This window comes from Mirounga leonina, unplaced genomic scaffold (genome assembly GCF_011800145.1).
Source record: "Mirounga leonina isolate KUSES-001 unplaced genomic scaffold, KU_Mleo_1.0 Mir_201, whole genome shotgun sequence".
In the NCBI taxonomy this organism is placed as follows: domain Eukaryota; kingdom Metazoa; phylum Chordata; class Mammalia; order Carnivora; family Phocidae; genus Mirounga; species Mirounga leonina.
In genome coordinates, this window is record NW_023270504.1 from 27,069,672 (window position 1) to 27,090,452 (window position 20,781).

General features: G+C 39.9%; 1 protein-coding gene across 3 annotated transcripts in view; it reads right to left on the reverse strand.

Annotated features, from left to right (window-relative positions):
* Window positions 1–8,788: 8,788 nt before the first annotated feature.
* Window positions 8,789–20,781, reverse strand: part of TIGAR (TP53 induced glycolysis regulatory phosphatase) — a 32,749-nt gene continuing 20,756 nt past the window's right edge. For 2 of the 3 annotated variants that reach the window (XM_035028437.1, XM_035028439.1), the window contains 3 exons: window positions 15,712–15,789; window positions 12,007–12,117; window positions 8,789–10,885 (listed from right to left, as the gene is read on the reverse strand). In XM_035028437.1, the coding sequence (XP_034884328.1) occupies window positions 10,454–10,885; window positions 12,007–12,117; window positions 15,712–15,789 (621 nt within the window). In that variant the 3' untranslated portion in view covers window positions 8,789–10,453. The remainder of the gene's footprint in view (window positions 10,886–12,006; window positions 12,118–15,711; window positions 15,790–20,781) is intronic. The other variant, XM_035028438.1, reaches the window with a different exon arrangement.

Genomic DNA, 20,781 nt, shown 5'->3' on the forward strand with positions numbered 1-20,781 from the left:
GAATCAGGATAGATACAGGACTAGAGGTCAAATGTCTTATTTCTTTAATCACATAAAACAAGACTTTTCAAAGGCAGATTATTGCTTTAAAAGTTCTCTCTTTTCTGTTTTTGTTGTTAACATTGCCTCTGCTTGACAAGGCTCATCCCTCCGTAGTATTTCTGAAGGCAGAAGAGATAAGTGGTTCTGTTTTATTTCTGGCCCAAAGGACTTTAAAATCTGATAACCCATAGGAATGGAACAGTACCAAAATAACCATATTGGAGTAAATAGGTCTTCATTCCATTATAGAGGGAGAATTAAACACTGGAGAGAAAAGATGTCCTATAGACATTGCCCCTCCACAGGCTTGGAAGAGTTCTTTTTTCTGTCCATGACAGTTCTCCCTAAGGAGAGGAAAATTTTAAACTTTTGACACAACACAGTTAGTGGGGTGAGGATGGGAGAAGGTGAGTGAAGAAAAAAATGGGGCACCTGGGTGTCTCAGTCAGTTGGGCATCTGCCTTCGACTCGGGTCATGATCCCAAGGTCCTGGGATTGAGCCCCGCATCAGGCTCCCTGCTCGGCGGGAAGCCTGCTTCTCCCTCTCCCACTCCCCCTGATTATGTTCCCTCTCTCGCTGTGTCTCTGTCAGAAAAATAAAAGAAAAATGTGTACATACCACTTTTATGATACATTAGATAATCTGGCTGCTAGAAGCTTCAGAGGTCTAACCATAGGCAGTATGCCCAGTATTTGAAGCCCAATCTTTATCTTGTCCATAGAATTATATAAATCCTGGCATGATAAAGACGGCATCACACCCCTTACACATATTTGTATAGATACTTACTGTTTATTCAGAACTTGTACACATCTTAACTAACCTAATGCCTAACGTAGCTTCCACTTCCATCCATGAGACAGTAGCTGGTACCACACATGCTGTCCTGGCCAAAGAGCTATAAAACGTATATATGAGGCAACTGTTTTCAGACTACAATCTTTTTTTTTTTTTTTTTAAAGATTTTATTTATTTATTTGAGAGGGAGAGAGCACATGAGAGGGGGGAGGGTCAGAGGGTCCCCTCAATCCCAGGGCAGATGCTTAACTGACTGAGCCACCCAGGTGTCCCTATCCTTACTGATTTCTTTGCCTCCTTGCTTACTCAGTCCCTGAGAGGCTGTTCACATTTCCAACTATGATTGTACTTGTCTGTTTCCCTCTTCAGTTTTGTTAGTTTTGCTTTGTGTGTCTTCTTACTCTGTTTTTAGAGACCTAAACATTTGATTTTTATATCTTCCTTATGAATTGGCCCTTTTGTCATTGTAAAATGTAAAAATGGCTTCTTTTACATATGGCAGTATTCCTTAACTTGAAGTCTATTTTATATGCTATTAATGTAGCAAGCATGTATTTCGTATGCTTACTTCTTTTTATCATATATATCTGTATGGACTGAACCGTGCCCTCTTCCCTCCTCCCCAAATTCATATGTTGAAACCCTAGTCCCAACTAACTCAGAATGCGAGTGTATTTGGAGATAGGGCCTTTAAAAGAGGCAGGTAAGTTAAAATGAGGCCAATAGGATGGGCCCTAATCCAGTCTAACTGGAGTCCTTAAATGAAGAGGAAATGTGAACACACTGAGAGACACCAAGAGATGCCTCTTCACAGAGAGAGGACCATGTGCAGACAAGCAAGAAGTCAGCCATCTCTAGGCCAAAGTGAGAGGCCCTGCTGGCATCTTGGTTTTGGACTTCTGGACCCCAGAACTCCAAGAAAATAAAAAAATCAGTAAGGATAGAAATATCTGAGCAACACTATTAATGAACTTCATACAAATTACATTTTTAGGACACTAAACCCAACAACTACAGAACAGTACTCTTTCCAGGCCCAGGTACATATGAAATGTCCATCAAGATAGATCATATATGGGGCCAATAAACAGTCTCAACTCAAAAATCCAAAATCTTACAGAAAAAAAAATCAGTGATTGAATAAATAAATAAATGAGAGAGAAGAGTCCAATCTCTCAGGCAGAATTCCAAAAAATTTATGTGGATATTCTGTCCTCAAGGAGGGGAACATAAACCCCCACTGTACACACGGACCTTCTCCCAAAGGGCACAGTACAGAAAAGGGGAAAAAAGGGTAACTTGACCATGGAGAAACCTCACAAACACTAGCTCAGACAGGTGATCAAGGTCAACATCAAAATCAATATCAATAATCAAATGAAATAAGTCATGTTCATAGTATGTACTCTTGCCATGTGACAAAAATGGTACTTGGCCTGTGTTCTTTTCTCAAAAAATTATAACCCAACTCTACTCAGGAGAAAAACATCAAATTCCCACAGAGAGGGATCCAGCAAAACATCCAACCAGTGTCCCTTAAAACTACCAAGGTGATCAAAAACCAAAGTCTGATAAACCGTCACAGCTAAGAGGGGCCTGAGGAGACATAACAACTAAATGTAATGTGGTAAAAATGGGATTGGGAGGGGCACCTGGGTGGCTCAGTCGTTAAGCGTCTGCCTTCGGCTCAGGTCATGATGCCAGGGTCCTGGGATCGAGCCCCGCATCGCGCTCCCTGCTCCGCGGGAAGCCTGCTTCTCCCTCTCCCACTCCCCCTGCTTATGTTCCCTCTCTCACTGTGTCTCTCTCTGTCAAATAAATAAATAAAATCTTTAAAAAAAAAAAATGGGATTGAGAATTCTGGAACAGAAAACGATATTAGGTAAAAACTAAGGAAACCTGGATAAACAATGTACTTTAGTTAATAATAATGCATTGATAGTGATTCATTAATTGTAACAAATGCACTATGAAAATGAATGATATCAATAACAGGAAACTGAGCACAGGATATATGGAAACTCTTGCTACTACCTTCTCAACTTTTCTGTAAATCTAAAACCTTTTCTAAAAATGTATATGGAAATACAAAGAACTTGCAACAGCCAAAGAAAACGAAAATAGGAAAAGCCAAAAATAGACCCACATTACATGGTCAACTGATTTTTGGCAAAGGAACCAAAGCGATTCAGGGAGAAAGGAAAGTCTTCTCCAATCCTGATGGAATAACTGGATATTTGTGTGAAAAACCATGACCCTCAACTCCTTACACAAAAATTAATCCCAGATAGAACAGAGACCAAAACGTAAAAGGTAAAACTATAAAACTTCTAAAAAAAAACCAAAAACAAAAGATCTCCATAATTCAGCGTTAGGCAGAGATTTCTTAGAATACAGGAAGAAATAACCATAAAACACATAAAATGGTAAATCAGTCTTATGAAAATCAACAACTATTCATTAAAAACACCATTTAGAAAAGTCATATTATCTGACAAATATAAAAACTGGAATATTATGAATACATAAAAGTGTGTATGTGCTTACACATGCACACAGATAGCTGACAAAGAACTTGTATCTCCATAATACATGAAAAGTTCAAACTCAAAAATAAGAGGACAAACACAATAAAAAAAAAGACATTTTGCAAAGGAAGCTACATAAATAGACAATATGCATGTGATAAAGTGCTCCATAGCATTAGTGAACAAGAAAGTGAAAAATTACGACCTCTGCAAGATACTACTACATATCCACCACCATGGCTAAAACAAGACTGAGGATATCAAATTGGTGAGAATGTGAATCACCCAGAGCTCCCATACTTCATTGGTGGGCATAAAAGGATACGAACACCCTGGAGAAAGGTTGGACAAATTTTTCATTGACTAAGCACACATCCATAACTACTCTCTTACCCAGCAACTGCACTCCTAGGTGGTTATCCAAGAGGAATGAAAATATATGTCCACAAAAGACTTGTAAGAAAAAGTATTCCTAGCAGCATTTTCATAATAGCCCCCAAGCTGGAAATGGTCCATGTGCTCAAAAACAGAATAGACTGTGGTATAGTCACACACTGGAATTTAATGCAGTAATAAACAAGGAAGACCGAGGGATGCCCGTGTGGCTCAGTTGGTTGAGCATCTGCCTTCGCCTCAGGTCATGATCCTGGGGTCCTGGGATCAAGCCCCGCATCGGGCTCCCTGCTCAGCGGGGAGTCTGCTTCTCCCTCTGCCTGCTGCTCCCCCCACTTGTGCTCTCTGACAAATAAATAAAATCTTAAAACAAACAAACAAGGAAGACCGAGATTAGTAATGAGCATACCCGGCATCCAGATCTTGGTGTCTAAATGCCATTTCCACTAAAAGGAAGGAGGGTTTTGGGAGAAAAAATCGGATTCCCAGGACTGGGGCTGGAAAAGATTAATCTGCGTCGGTTATCATATAACCTCACTGATATGAGGAATTCTTAATCTCAGGAAACAAACTGAGGGTTGCTGGAGTGGTGGGGGGTGGGAGGGATGGGGTGGCTGGGTGATAGACATTGAGGAGGGTATGTGCTATGGTGAGCGCTGTGAATTGTGTAAGACTGTTGAATCACAGACCTGTACCTCTGAAACAAATAATACATTATATGTTAAAAAAAAAAAAAGAAGAAGAAGAAGAAGATAGCAGGAAGGGAAGAATGAAGGGGGGGAAATCAGAGCGGGAGATGAACCATGAGAGACTATGGAATCTGAGAAACAAACTGAGGGTTCTACAGGGGAGGGGCTTGGGGGGATGGGTTAGCCTGGTGATGGGTATTAAAGAGGGCACGTTCTGCATGGAGCACTGGGTGTTATGCACAAACAATGAATCATGGAACACTACATCAAAAACTAATGATGTAATGTATGGTGATTAACATAACATAAAAAAAACTATAAAAAAAAAAAAAAGATTAATCTGCATCAGGAGCATCTTGTCCTGCCAGAAAGTAAAGCAGTACTTAAAGAATGATGGGAATATATCAACAGAACACAAGAAGCATCTTGAAAGGGCCCCCACAGGACGAATTTGGGACAATCTGAGCACAAAATAACAATAGTACTGGATTCTGAGTCACTGAATACCCCTGAGTTCACAGTGCTATAAATACATAGGTAGGGAAGAAGGGAAAGTTCTTTCTTACTGTAAAATACCAACTAATAACTACAGAAACAAAAACAGAGTTAGAAAATAATCAATGGAGACTAAAAGAGAGGGCGGAAACTCAACAGGAACCACATAAATAGCAACTTTGTGGCAGACAGACTTGGAGATACATCATGGACTTCCTGATGAGACTCACAAAGGACACATCCTTTCTAGGGTAATTTGGACCAAAAGCATAACCCGAATCTAATGATAATGAGAAGTATCAGGAAAAAGCAATAAATAAATACATACATACATATATTTTTAAATAACAAGGTCAAGAAAGACAGAGAGGCTAAGAAATGATTCCACATCAGAGGAGAAGAAAGAGACCTGAGAGTTAAATGCAGCACGTGATCCTAGGCTAGATGCTGGACTGGGGAAAAATGAGCCTTAAGGAACATCAGTGGAATAACTGGAAACATTTAGATATGGTCTGTGGATTAGATAATAGATTATATCAATATCAAATCCCTTGATTTTGGTATTTATTCTATGGCTTTATATGAGAACATCTTTGCTCTTAGGAAACACACAAAGAGCATGACATCTCCACCTTACTCTCAGGATTCAGGGGTAAAACACACAGACACACAGACACACACACACACACACACACAGAGTGAATGACAAAGCAAATTTGGCAAAAAGTAAGCAAGTGGGGACTCTTGGTAAAGGGTATACAGGCAGCCCTTGTATTATTCTTGCCACTTTTCTGTAGGTTTGACCTATCAAAACCAAAAGGTTAGCAAAACACACACACACATACATACATTACTAGAACTATTCTCCATTTAGTGTGAGCAAGCAGCAGCTCAGGCGTATTAAAGAGAACTGTTGAGCCACAAAAATACTATGAGCCAGGCCTAGAACTTGCACACAGGTCTTCTGACAACAAACCTTTCCTGGGTCACTGACTGTTCCCATCAGACAATGATCAATCAGCAAACGCTCTCCATAATCCTTAGCGTAGGCCTCAGGGCCACCCCACCTCCCCATCCCCTTAGCCCTCCTCTGCTACCATTCTCCCAACTCCCATTGCAGGTCAAAAATGCAAAACAAGATCCCTCCTCAGGGCATTCTCTCTACTCCCAGCCTGGGTTGCTCTTCTCTAAGAGATCAGCAGAGCTCACCCCCCCCTTCTGAGAACACCTTAGAAAGCCCTCTTGTACTTACCTAAATAAGGCAGCATCCTCCCTCCCGTCTCGATTCCCCTTACCTTCCTCTGTTTCTCTCTCCCACTGACCACATTCTGACATGTTACCTATTTATTTGTCTTTCTAGACAGACTACAGGTTCCACGAGGATGGAGTCTTGGTCTATTTTTCTGTTCACTGCTATGCATTTGCAGTTCTTATAATAGCTCTAATAGTTCTTAATAGTAGCCTGACACATGGATGCCATGGTTGGAAAGTATGTATTGAGTGACCAGATAAATTAACAAATGCATGTGATTCCAAATAAACTTGCAACTGAATTTTTCTGGAAACGGATTCTAAAATGTATATGGAAGAATAAAGGAGCACAGAATTAGCTAGGACAACTATAAAAATGAAACAAAAATGGCACAAAAGTAGCCACATAGATCAACACAACAGGATAGAGTCCAAAAATCAACCCACACACATATATATATGGTCAATTAATCTACAACAAAGGAGGCAAGAACATGCCACAGGAAAAAGATAGTGTCTTCAACAAATGGTGTTGGGAAAACTGCACAGCTACATGCAAAGGAAGGAAACTGGACTACTTTCTTACACCACACACAGAAACAAACCCAAAATTCATTGAAGACCACAAGTGAGACCTGAAGCCATAAAACTCCTAGAAGAAAACATAGGCAGTAATTTCTTTGACATCAGCCATAGAAACATTTTTCTAGATATGTCTCCTCAGGCAAGAGAAACAAAAGCAAAATCAAACTACGGGACGATAGCAAAATAAAAAGTTTTTACACAGCAAAGAAACCATCAACAGAACGACAAAGCAACCTACTGAGTGGGATAAGGTATCTGCAAATGATATATCTGATAAGGGGCGAATATCCAAGATATATAAAGAACTTAATACAACCCAACACCAAAAAAAATAAATAATCCAATTAAAAATTGGGCAGAAAACCTGAATAGACAGACAAATGGCCAACAGACATGAAAAGATGCTCAGCATCGCTAATCATTTGGAAAACACAAATCGAAATCACAATGAGGTATCACATCTGTCAGAATGGCTAAAATAAAAAAAGCAAAATGACAAGTATTGGCGAGGATATAGAGAAAAAGGAACCTCTGTGGAGGAACTGTTGGTGGGGATGCAAACTGGTGCAGTCACTGTGGAAAACAGTATGGAGCTTCCTCAAAAAATGAAAAATAGAATTAACATATGATCCAGTAATCCCACTATTGGGTATTTAGCCAAGGAATGTGAAAACACTAATTCAAAAAGATAAATACACCCCTATGTTTACTGCAGTATTACTTCCAATAGCCAAGACATGGAAGCAACCCAAGTGTCCATCAACAGATGAATGAATAAAGAGGATGATGTATATATATACAATGGAATATTACTCAGCCATAAAAAAGAGATCTTGCCATTTGCAACAACATGGATGGACCTAGAGGGTATAATGCTAAGTGAACTAAATCAGACAAAGACAAATACCATAGGCCTTCACTCATATGTGAAATTTAAGAAACAAAACAAATGAACAAAGAAAAAAGAGACAAACAAAAAAACAGACTCTGAAGTATAGAAAACAGATGGTTACCAGACGGGAGGTGGGTGGGGGGATAGGGGAAATAGGTGAAGGGGATTATGAGTACACTTATCATGATGAACACTGAGTAATGTATAGAACTGTTGAATCATTATATTGTACACCTGAAACAAATAAAACACTATTATACTTCAATTAAGAAAAAAAAGAAAAAAGAAAATGAAACAAGATGAGTTATGTACCCTACAGGATATCCAGTTACAAAGCTACAGTAACTAAGTATGATACTGTTATGGGAATACATAGCTCACTAAAACAGAACTAAGCCCACCGACTCCAGCAAATATAATAATGATGTTGGGGTAACTTTTTTACCACAAGGAAAAAAATATATATAAAACTGAATTCTTACCATATACCATACAAAAATAATCTCCAGATAATCTAAAGATCTAGCATTCAAAAAATCCTTTAAAAATATAAGAAAGTAGGAAGCCATTATATGACCTCCTGGTAGGATACGATAATGGACACGACACAATGATCTGACTTAATAATGAAAAACACTTATATGAAAAAAATGCTTAATAAACGTCATGTAAAAGGCAAGTAAACTGGAAGATATTTGCAATGTTACCTCTGCAACTCACTAAGAAAAACCCAAAGAGTCCAACAGAAAACCAGGCAAAGAGCATAGACCAGTGATTCACCAGTGAGGGGATCCTGTCAATACACATGAGAAAAACGCCCAGACTCGTTAGGAATCACGTACAAACTCATCAAAACAATGACATTATACTTTTCACTCATTGGATTCGCAGAATTTCACCAGACAGCAGCAAGTGTTGACAGAAATGTAAAAAAAGAAACTTTCGAAAATTGCCAGTAAGACTGAAAACCAGGCCGGCAACTTTGAAAACTCATTTGACTCTTGTCAAACTGGAGATGCACATTTTTTATGCCACAGTACGAAGAGAGATGCAGAAGGCTGTTCCCTGAAAGAAAATACTGAATATACCCTAATGTCCACTACAGGAGACCAAATGAACAAAATGTGCCACATTTATTTAATAGAATACAGTGATAGTAATACATCCATACATAGCAACATAGATAGAACCCCATGATATAGTAATTGAAAATACAGAATACAGATTGATGATATTTATGTACATTTGAAAAAACACTGAAGCAATAACGTTTCCTTAGGATCCTAGGTGAACGGTCAGGAACAGATATTCATCTGTACGCACAGACGCACCGCAGTGGTGGCTCTGCAGAGTACAAGAGGGCATGGCACTGCAGGGACTGGTTAAAGGAACTTCACTCACATCTCAGTGTGTTATTTCGTTAAAATAATAATAATAATAATAAAATAAATAAAACAAAAAGAAAGCGGGGAAGTTATTACTTCTGGAGGGTGAGAATGCGGACATTTATTACATTTATTATTAATCGTCCTTTTCGCTTCCCTTTTCAAGTTCTCTCTTGCAGAGGCCTCCCTCTAGGGGTCAACCACGAGCTCTCTTCCAACGCTGACAGGAGAGGGGCACGGATGGACCCACTGAGAACACTGCTAACACTGAACATTACGTAGGACTTACAAGCTGTCCACGGTAAATTTGGACTACACGTGATTTTGGTCTTAACTGACAAACTTTAGTATTAACACCCTTGTAAGGCGAAACTCAGCATTCATCAGCACGATAACTTAAAAGCAAACCACATGGAAAACACTTCCATTTCGGTGAGGATTTTTTGAGGGGCCAATCTTGTGTACAAAATTCAGTTAACCAAAATCCCTTTGCTCCAGTGCCATCTGCTGGACGAAAGAGGCAACTGCACCTTCCACAAAACCCCACAGTTGGGGTTACCGGAGCAACATTCTTTCCAAGGAAGCATCCCCCTTCCTTCTGAGGTTACTGTGTAGTACACTAGTAACCATTTACTCTCATTAGAGCCTTCTCCAAACTAAATTCTTCAGCCTATTAGATGAGAAAGAGATGCTCTTTTGTCCTTCTGCGCAGTTTCCTTCTTCAATGTTTCTTAGTCAAATGATGCTTTCCATTCTTCCTCACCAGACCAACCTGCAACCATAATCTCCATTCATCCACATCTCAAACCCTCTATAGTAAAAAATTCTAACAGTTGATTTCTATATTAAAAATTTTAGTGTCATTTTGCTTTATATAAAACTGAGGATGGTTAAGAATTTTTAATTTAAAGGACTTTTAAAATACAGTATGTTCTCACTATAAATATGCAATGGGAATTATAAATAGTTCCTTCTTTTAAGCACTGGACGATACAGTAAAAAACATACAGTATCTTACCCAAGAGCCAATAAAATAGGCTAGATTTTTCAGATGTTAAAGAAAAATAACAAAGAAAATGAAAAAAAAAACATAGTTACAAGGTCATGAATCCCTCAATTTGCAATACTGAATTCCTTGATTCATTTACAATCCAGAGATGTAACTGAACAGGGTGGTAAAATTACTTTGGAAAAAGTCAACTGTACTCGAGACAAAGTAAGTCAATCGTAAATGGTTTCCATTAGTGTTCTCTGTGGCCACGATTCTGTTCAAGCTTTATAACCTGCTGTAATAGCTTTTTAACTGTTTCCAAATCAGCGCTAGCAGAGGATGGAAACAAATAAAGCCAAAGGCACTCCCTCAGAAGTTCAAAATTTTGATGTAGATTTAAATTTTAGCGAGTTTCAGTCCCTCCATTCAGATGATCCTGTAGGTACATACAAACACACTGAATTGTTGGCTTCACTTCTCTTCCATTCTCAAAGTTTACAATAAAGAGACTAATCCCTGTGTTGGGACTGACTGACATAAATTCAGATTTGTTCAGAGTTGAGGGTAAGGAACACTTAAGGTCAGTCAGAAAATAATTAAACAGGCTTTTCATGTAAGCACCATGACTCACAACTAAGACACTGGCGGCTAATCCTGGTGCGCCACTGTCTGCATTAGATTCAGAGGCACAGGGTTTTCCTAAAGGAAATATCTCTGCCAGAGAAGTTTCCAGACAGTTGCTTGGAGCTCCTTGGGAAAACTGTTCATTCTGACCTGCTTCTTGCAGGATCAGTTGACAAAGAATATCGAAAAAGTCTTTTCCACGCATTTTCACCTACAAGAAAAGAAATTAAAATAAAGTGGCATTAATGATTGTCTTAAAACATAAACATAAAACACAACTGACTGGATTTTTCTAATATGTCAACATAAAGTATTACATAAGCAGATGAAATTCTGTTTCCACTCATTCGATCAGTAGTAAATGCCTACCATACTTCTGGAATGATGGAAGCACACTGGGGCACAAAGAAGAGTAAGATACAATTTCTAATTCCTTACTTCAAAGCACTTACAATCTAGTTAGGGCGAATTACGAGGGAAAAAGGAGCCCGTAAGAGTGTTAACTAGGTAACGACATCTAGAGCACATCAGTTAGGTTAGAGCAACCACCAACAAGGACACAAAATCTTGCCTTTACTAAACTAATAAAAAGTCTTTCCAAGAAAATTATGAAAATAATAAACAGGGGAAAAAATCCCCAATAATGCAATTCAAAAGCAGAACACTCCAAAGAAAGGCAAGCACGGTGATGGGGTCACTTACAGAGCTAAAGACGCAGGAGGAGAGGCTTGATGACTGCGAGTGTTGAGTTATTTCGCCTCGAGTGTTCTGCCTACCACTGTCCTTGAACAGCAACGCACAGCTCTCCTGCCTACTACTACCCCTGCTGTGGGTACCGCTGCAGACTCCGAGACTCTCCTTCAAGTATCACCCGGTAACATACGTCCTTTACACCCAGTGCTGGCAATGACTGTCGACGTAACAGTAAATAAGGAAGACAGCTTAAAAAGGAAAAACAGGGGCGCCTGGGAGGCTCAGTCGTTAGGCGTCTGCCTGCGGCTCAGGTCATGATCCCAGGGTCCTGGGATCGAGCCCCGCATCGGGCTCCCTGCTCCGCGGGGAGCCTGCTTCTCCCTCTCCCACTCCCCCTGCTTGGGTTCCTCTCTCGCTGTGTCTCTCTCTGTCAAATAAATAAAGTCTTTAAATAAATAAATAAATAACAAAATAAAAAGGGAAAACAAACACACTGCGCAGAGTTGTTTTATAAACCAAACAACTTTCAAACTGCTTAGCTAAGATTTAGAGACATCTCATTTACAAAAGAAACCCAATTTTAGCTACTTTGACGTTGGCAAGATCATCCACGTGGGAACTCGCCCCAGGGCTACGTACCTGGTCTAAGGTCTCTCCTCCGGGTGGTGTGAACATAGGGCATTCTTCCCCAGCTGCTTTGGCCATTGCCCTTAGCTCACTTAGGGCCCTGCCTTCTGCGACCCCGTATTTCTGCAATGGTCCAATAGACAAAAGTGCCTCAAATGAATCTGCGACACATCCATTAAGTACCTGCTTGCAGCAAACTTGGAACAATCATTCTGGCAAGAAGCTTGGTTTCCTTCCACTTTATTATATCTTTTAAACTGATAATGAGAACATACTCAGTAGAGGCTGCAAACCCTAGAAAATACAGTTGACACCTTGAATTGTACACTGTCCAAATGGGTTGTATGGAACAACACACCAAGTAGACAGTGGGGCTTTCCTGGAAAAATACAGAGACTTGCATGGACTCCAGGGCCAGAGACCAATATATGAAGTGCACCAAGTCAGCCACCTCACATCCACACGTACTATCTCATTTGATCCTAACAAGAGCACTATGAGATGGGTATTTTCAGCTCCATATTTATAAATGGGAAAGCTGAGTTTCAGAGAGGTTAAGCAACTGGCCTGTATTCCCACAGCCAATAATTAGTGGAGTTGAAATTCAAACCCAGATCTGCATGTTTTCAAAGCTCATTAGCTCTTTAGATTTATAAAGACTGAGCCATAGCAAAGGACACAGAAGTCACAAAAGAAACACAAATGACCAAGAAACACAGGAAATCTACAATGTAAAAATTAAAATGACACGTTTCAGAAGCTATTAAATTAGAAGATCAAAGACACTACCAATAGCTAGTGTTTATGTAGGAAAAACTTTCTCCTACATCATTCATGGAAGTATAAACTGGCTCAGCTTTTCTAGTAGGAAATTTAGCAATATGTATAAAAGGCTTTAAAAAAAAGTACACCTCAAAAATTCCACTTCTAGGAAATGTATTAGGGGTGTGTATAAAGAACTACAAAGCGGTTTATTTTAACATTATTTGTATCAGTGGAAAATCTAGTCACAACCTAGGCGTCCACCAGTAGCAGCTATGCAACTTCCATATACTGGAATCATGCAGTCACTAATTAGGTGATCATATCCATGTGCATTCATTAGCACTGAAATACACAAGGAGAAAAGCTAGTTAAGAAACAACACACATACGGGCACCTACGTGGCTTAGTCGGTTGAGCGTCTGACCCTTGATTTCAGCTCAGGTCGTGATCTCAGGGTCATGAGACTGAGCCCCACGTGTCGGGCTCCTGCTCAGTGGGGAGTCTGCTTGAGATTCTCTCCCTCTCCCCAACTTGCGCTCGCACCCCCCTCTCTAAAATAAATAAATAAATCTTAAAAAAAAAAAACCCACCACATATAGCAGGGGTACACTTAGAAAAATGCATACACAATCAGATAGATAGACTGACAAACACGAAAAAAAGTCAAGAGCACACATACCAAAATGTTCACAGTATTTGTGCATGGTAGAAATTTTTAACCGTATTTTCCCCCAAACTGTTCTTACTTTTAATTCCCTACAATAGTAACAGATTACTTGCATAATAAAATATTTAATAAAATATTTAGAGATAAACCACCATTTATGGTTTCACACTGCTGATGCCCCAAAATGTTAACACCACCATCAGACAGAAGTCCAACAACTAAATGTTCTTTTTTTATAAGACCATATGCACAGTTGTCAGGTGCTCTTCCAATTCCCAAGTTCAAATTCTTACATCCTCAATTATAACGGGAACAACCTCTAATATAAAGGAGAACATTAAAATCATTACTTGGTTTGTTTTTTCAAGAACGTAAACATCCATTCATTAAATACTCCAAATGCTACACTGAAACATGTCAGGCAATGAGGCGAGAGCAGTGAAGAGACCAGGAGGGACATGCAGCTCCCCACCCTTGCTGAGACTGCAGTGTGGTGGGGTACTAACCTAGAACAGTAGGGGAACAGCGCCGTAATGGAAGGAACTACCGGACATAGACACACACAGCAGAGATGGCTAATCTGCATTTGCAGGGCTGCAGAAGGCCAAAGCCTTGGGGTGAACAGAAGTTGGCCAGGTGTGGAAAGCATGTATCCCAGGCAGATTCAGAAGTTCAGTGAGGAAAGAGCATAGGATGCTTGGACAACTCTGAGAAGATCCGCGAGAGGCCTATCACCAGTGGTCCAGAACATGGAATCCAGGGCCAGATGGCCTCCATTTGAATCTGAGCTGTGCCACGTACTAGCTCTATGATGCTGGGCACAGACTTGACCTCTGTGTGCCTTGCTTTCTGCAACTGTAAAAATGCGGTTTTTAAGTCTTCACAACATGGGGGTGTTGTGAAGATTAACAAACCTGCAGGGCTCGGAGCAGGGCCAGAGTGTAGGGAGTGCCATGCAAATGCTCGCTAATATTATTAAGGTCAGGCACGGAGCACAAGGAAGAGGACGGAGGCAGATGGAGGCAACAGATCATATCCTACGGCACGCTGACAGGCCAGGCTGGAGCTTGGACAGCCTCCCGAAGGTAAAACAGAAACGGAACAGTTCTACACAGGTGCGCAGCAACCACGTTTTCCAGACGACTCTGGCTGCGGCACGGAGATGAGATGAGAAAAGCAAGCGCCAGTCATGAGACGGGAGGATCGCTGTTCCCAGTGAGCTAGGAGACAGAGGACACTGAGGGCAGTAGGATGGCAGCAGTGGATTCAGGAACTACACAAGAGCAGCCCTGACAAGATGATGGTAGGATGTGCACGTGGGAGGCAAGTCCAAGTCAAAAATGCGTGGTTTGAACAACTGGGTAAAGCAGGGGCCGGGGACAGAAAAGGTGGTGCGTTCCACTGAGCTGTGGGGCACACATGGGAGATAAAAAGTAGGTAGTTTGAGACGTGAGCTTAGGCAAGAGCTCTCAGCTAAACATACATATATGGACATCAACTGAAATCACAGGAGAGGATGAAGCCACTAAGGAAGAGAGCAGAGTGAGAAGAGACAGCGCAGCCAATGATCACACTCTCCCTACTGTAGATGACAGGCCTCGCTCAGTGCTCCGCTGAACTCACGATGCTTGTCTGTCACTGGAACTGGGTTCCCAGGCACAGAGCGAGCCTCTCCAAGTAGTATCTCTGAGGAAGTTGTAGTATATATTTTGGATGAGAACAGAGAACACCCGCAAGTTATGAAAAGCAATTCTTCAGAGATGCCCAGCCATTTGACATTTCTATCCAGGTACAGAAGAAATCACAGGGCTGCCAGGGACATCAGCCTGCTTAAAGGCCTGTACAAAAGAGCAAAAACTGCTGCTCTAGGAGGAGGCGTAGGGTCAAATCTCAGATCTGAAAGTGAGGTGTGGCTTTAGCTAAATTGCCATTTCAGCAAGAGTCATTTCTGATATATAAAATGGGCACAAGAAAGTCTATTGAAGCTTAAAATTGAGAAGTAGGATGGGGAGGCTGACAAGAGAACTTCGCACTTTTACCTCCAACTCTTCTGTACTAGTTGTTACGAGCAGACTTTGCTTTTATAATTTAGGATGCCTACCTCACACAAATTTAATAACTAAGTAAGATACTATGTATGAGCGTATATAACAGCCACGGTCACATAGCAGGTTCTTAACATATATATTAGCTGATTCCACACCCCTACCAAGAATGCATCAGATCAACTGAGGTGGTTTACTGATAATTTACGGTGAAGAATAATATGTAAGTAAGCTACTTACTCTTTCTCGAAGTCTTGAATCATACTTTACTGTCAAATCTTTGCAAACTTTGCTCTTCTCCAAAATCCCATGCACGGTCTGAAAATGGAAAGACAACGGTTTCTTTTCTCATAAAAACAGTCATTCTGGCCAAAATGTCAAAATACAGCACAGTAAAATCAAAAAGAATTAGAGGGTCGCCTGGGTGGCTCAGTCAGTTAAGCATCTGCCTTTGGCTCAGGTCATGATCCCGGGGTCCTGGGATCTGAGCCCCGATCAGGCTTCTTGCTCAGTGGGGAGCCTGCTTCTCCCTTTCCCTCTGCCACTCCCCCTGCTTGTGCTTGCTCTCTCCCTCACTCTCTCTCTCAAAGAAATAAAATCTTAAAAAAAAAAAAAAAAAGAACTAGAAATAATTTTCCTTCATGAAAGTTGCCTCTCTTCTGTACTCCTCATCCTTCGCCTCTTCACACGAATTTGGATATTTCCTTCTGCGCTATCTTCTAGTTCAGAGGTCAGCAAACTATAGCCCAAATCCAGACCGAGGCTTGTTGTTGTGAATGAAGATCTATTAGAACACAACCCCTTACATACTGTTTGTGGCTGCTCTCACTTACAACAGCAGGAGTTGAACAGTTGTGACAGAGAGCACACAGCCCATAAAACTTAAAATACGTACTATTTGGCCCTTTACAGAAAAGGTTCCAGTTCATTAATTCTCCATCCAGGTGTGCCTAAACTGCTGTTAAACCCATCTACTGAGTCTTAATTTCAGTTACATTTTCAGTTCGAGAATTCACGCTTGGTTCTTGTACATCATTTCCAGTTCTCTGCTGAAATTCTCAGTGTCATTTTTTAATCTATGCGTTCAGTGGCTATTTTAAAGTCCGTGTCTGGTAACCAGTTATCGAAGAAGTCCTGAAGCTGTTTCTGTTGTCTTTTGTTTGGGCTCATTTTTGTTCATGTTCCTTTCTCTCGTGGTGTGCCTGGTTATTTTTGATCAACAAGACACTGTATTTGCAAAACTGTAGAAATAATTTAAGTCCACAACCTGCCTTTTTAATCCCCTCCCCACAAAGTAAACATTGTCATCACTATGACTCTGTATTATCAATATTTGTTTACATTTACCTTTACCAGTGTCTTTGCTCACCAATCTTTTCTAAAACTTAGACCTCCCTTCTGGCATTATTTTCCTTCTTCCATTAGCCTTTCAAAGTTTCTTTATAGCCTGTTTGTCCGAAATGTCTTCATATCACCTACATTCTAGACAATGTTTTTGCTGGGTATAAAACTCTAAGTTAGTCTTTATTATCACTCAGAGCATTAAAAAAAAATTATTACCGATACTAACAAATTTGTTGATAGTCTAATATTGGCCATTAGTGGATGATGTTTGTCCTTCTTTGGAGTTTTGCAATTTTGTTATTGTAAGCATAGATATGGGCTTCTTTTTATTTATCTTGACTGGGATTTATCACCCTTTCTAGATCTGTTATCTTTCAACAGTTCTGTAAAATTATCAACTGTGACTTCTTTGACCCCTTTCCCATTTTAAAAACCTTCTGAAAGACACCAGACCTCATCATATTCTTGATTTCTTTCAAACTCTCATATTTTTAATATGTTCATTACACTGTGCTACATTTCAGTTACTATCTTACATTTACCTATGAGCTAATGATTATTTTGGCCATGTTTAATAACTTAGTACATCCACTGAGTTTCTGATTTTTGGTTTATTAACTTGTTCTGCATTTTTAAACCAATTTTATTGAGGTATAATTTACAACAAAAAATATACCTAGTCTTAAGTGTACAGTTCACAGAGTTTTAAAATATATATATACCTTTCTAAATACCACCAAAATCAAGATATGGAAGAATTCTGTCATCCTAAAAGATTCCTTTGTGTCTTTTCTAGTTGATCCCCCCACTCCTGGCCCCTGGCAACCACGGATCTGCTTTATGTAACTGAAGATTAGATCTGTCTTTTCTAGAGTCTCCCATAAATGGAGTCCTACACTATGTACTCTTTTGTGCCTGGCTTCTTTTGTTCAACATGTTTTTGAGACTTTTCCACGTTGCTGTTGAGCTGTATTCCACCGCGTGAATGTATCACAGTTCACTTATCCATTCATCTACTGATGAACACAGGCGATCCGATTCTTTGCTTATTATAAACAAAGGTGTTAAAAAATTATATACAAGTCTCTCTGTAAACATACATGATTTCTCTTGGATAAATTTTTAGGATGGAAATTGCTGGATCATATGATTACTATATGTTAAACTTCCACTCTTTTCCAAAGTAGTTGCTCCATTTTACATTCTCACTAACAATGTAGGAGTTCTAGTTGTTCCACATTCTTTTATCTTTTTTTAAAAAAGATGTTTTATTTATGTATTTGAGAGAGAGAGGGCACAAGACGGGGGAGGGCCAGCAGGGAGCCTGTGGTGGGACTCGATCCCGATCCGGGATCCCGAGACTCCGGGATCATGACCTGAGCCTAAGGCAGTCATTTAACCAACTGAGCCACACAGGAGCCCCCACATTCTTTTATCTTTTTAATTTTTTGCATTTGCAAATGTTTGTGTAATAGCATCTTACTGTGGTTTTAATTTGCATTTCCATTAAGATCACTTCTGAATAAGCATCTTTTCATCTCCTTACTGACCTTCCATATTCTCTTCTTTTGTGAAGTGCCTGGTCAAATTCAAATCTTTTGCTCATTTTAAAGTGGGTGTTTGTCTAATTACTGAGTTGAAAAAAATTTAGATAAAAAATCTAGATAATTTGTCAGATATATACACACACATACATTAGATATGTAATATACACATTCATAATTTCCTCCCAATCTGCATCTTGTTTATGCTTTGCACTAAGAAACCTTTAGAAAGATTTTTCTCTGTGTTTTCTTATAGAAGATATATAGACTTAGCTTTTAGATTTGTGCTGAGATCAGCTACAAGTTAATTTTTGTGTTATAGGAGCTAAAGGCAAAAGTTCATGTTTTTCCATATGGATAGCCCATTGTTTCAGCACATTTTATTGAAAAGAATACCTTTCAAGTGCTGAATTACCTTGGCACCTTTGTCAAAACCCAACTGATAAAAAGATTCTGACTTCCAGGGAAGATGGCATAGTAGGAGAAACCCAGGTTTACCTCCTCCCACGGATACAACAAGGTAACATTCACATCAGTGTAAATAACCCAGAAAATGACCCAAAGACTGGAAGAACAAATTCCACAACCAAAGGTAGAGAAGAGGCCACACTGAGATGTGATGGGCCACCCACAGGAGGGAGGGAGCCAAAGGCCTGGAGAAGGAAGAGAAACAGACCCTCACATTGGGAAGCTCCTGTGAGGAAGACAAATCCCTCATAACATTTGGTTTTGAAAACCAGATGGTCCAAATTTTGTGAGCTCTTACACCCAGCAGGACTGAAAACCTGGAATTTAAAAAATCAACAGGATTGGCTCTAGGAGAGCCCCGAGGGCAAGAGGAAGCTGAGTCCAAGCCCTTAAAGAGACTCAGAGACTATGACTCATGCCACAGATTTACAAATGGATTCAGATATAACCAAGATGTCAGAGATGGAATTCAGGCTAGCAATTGTGAAGACAATGGCTAGAATGGAGAAATCAATTAATGGCAACATAGAGTCTCTAAGGGCAGAAATGAAAGCTGAATTGGCAGAATTTAAAAATGCTAGCAATGAGATCCAATCTAATCTAGATAATCTAACAGCTGGGGCAAGTGAGGCAGAAGAACAAATTAGTGACCTAGAAGACTAATTAATAGACAAAAAGGGAAACGAGGAGGCCAGGGAAAAACAACTTGGAATCCATGAAAATAGAATCAGAGAAATAAGTGACACCATGAAACGTTCCAATGTCAGAATTATTGGAATCCTTGAGGGGGTGGAGAGAGGACTAGAAGATATATTTGAGCAAATTGTAGCTGAGAACTTCCCTAATCTGGGGAATGAAACAAACATTCGTGTCCTAGAGGCAGAGAGGACCCCTCCCAAGATCAAGGAAACAGGCCAACACCCTGGCATGTAATAGTAAAACTTGCAAATCTTAGAACCAAGGAAACCATCTTAAGGGCAGTTAGGGGGAAGAGATTCCTTACATACAGAAGGCGGAACATCAGAATAACATCAGACCTATCCACAGAGACCTGGCTTGCCAGAAAGAATATGGCAAGACATATTCAGGGTACTAAATAAGAAGAACATGCAGCCAAGAATACTTCATCCAGCAAGGCTGTCATTTAGAATGGATGCAGAGATGCAGAGCTTCCAAGGCCAGCAGAAACTGAAAGAATATATGACCACTAAGCCGGCCCTGCAAGAAATATTAAGGGGGGGGGTTCTATAAAAGGAGAAAGACCCCAAGAGTGATATACAACAGAAATTTACAGGGACAATCTATAAAAACAAGGTCTTCACAGGCAACATGATGACAATTAATTCATATCCTTCAGTAATGACTCTCAACGTGAATGGCCTAAATGCTCCCATAAAAAGGCATAGGGTTGCAGACTGGATAAAATGACAGGAACCATACATATGCTGTCTACAGGAGACTCATTTTGAACCTAGAGATACATCCAGACTGAAAGTGAAGGTATGGAGATCTATCTTCCATGCCAATGGACCTCAAAAGAAAGCTGGGGTAGCAATTCTTACATCAGATAAATTAGATTTTACACTAAAGACTGTAGTTAGAGACACAGAAGGACACTATATCATTCTTAAAGGGACTATCCAACAAGAAGATCTAACAGTTGTAAATATCTACGCCCCCAACATGGGAGCAGCCATCTACATAAGCCAGCTGTTAACCAAAATAAAGAGTCATACTGATAACAATACATTAATTGTAGGAGACCTCAATACTCCACTCTCAGCAATAGACAGATCATCTAAGCAGAAAATCAACAAAGGAACAAAAGCTTTGAATGACACACTGGACTAGATGATATATACAGATGATATATATATATATATATATATATACTGGACCTCATAGATATATACAGAACATTCCACCCTAAAACAACAGAATACTCATTCTTCTC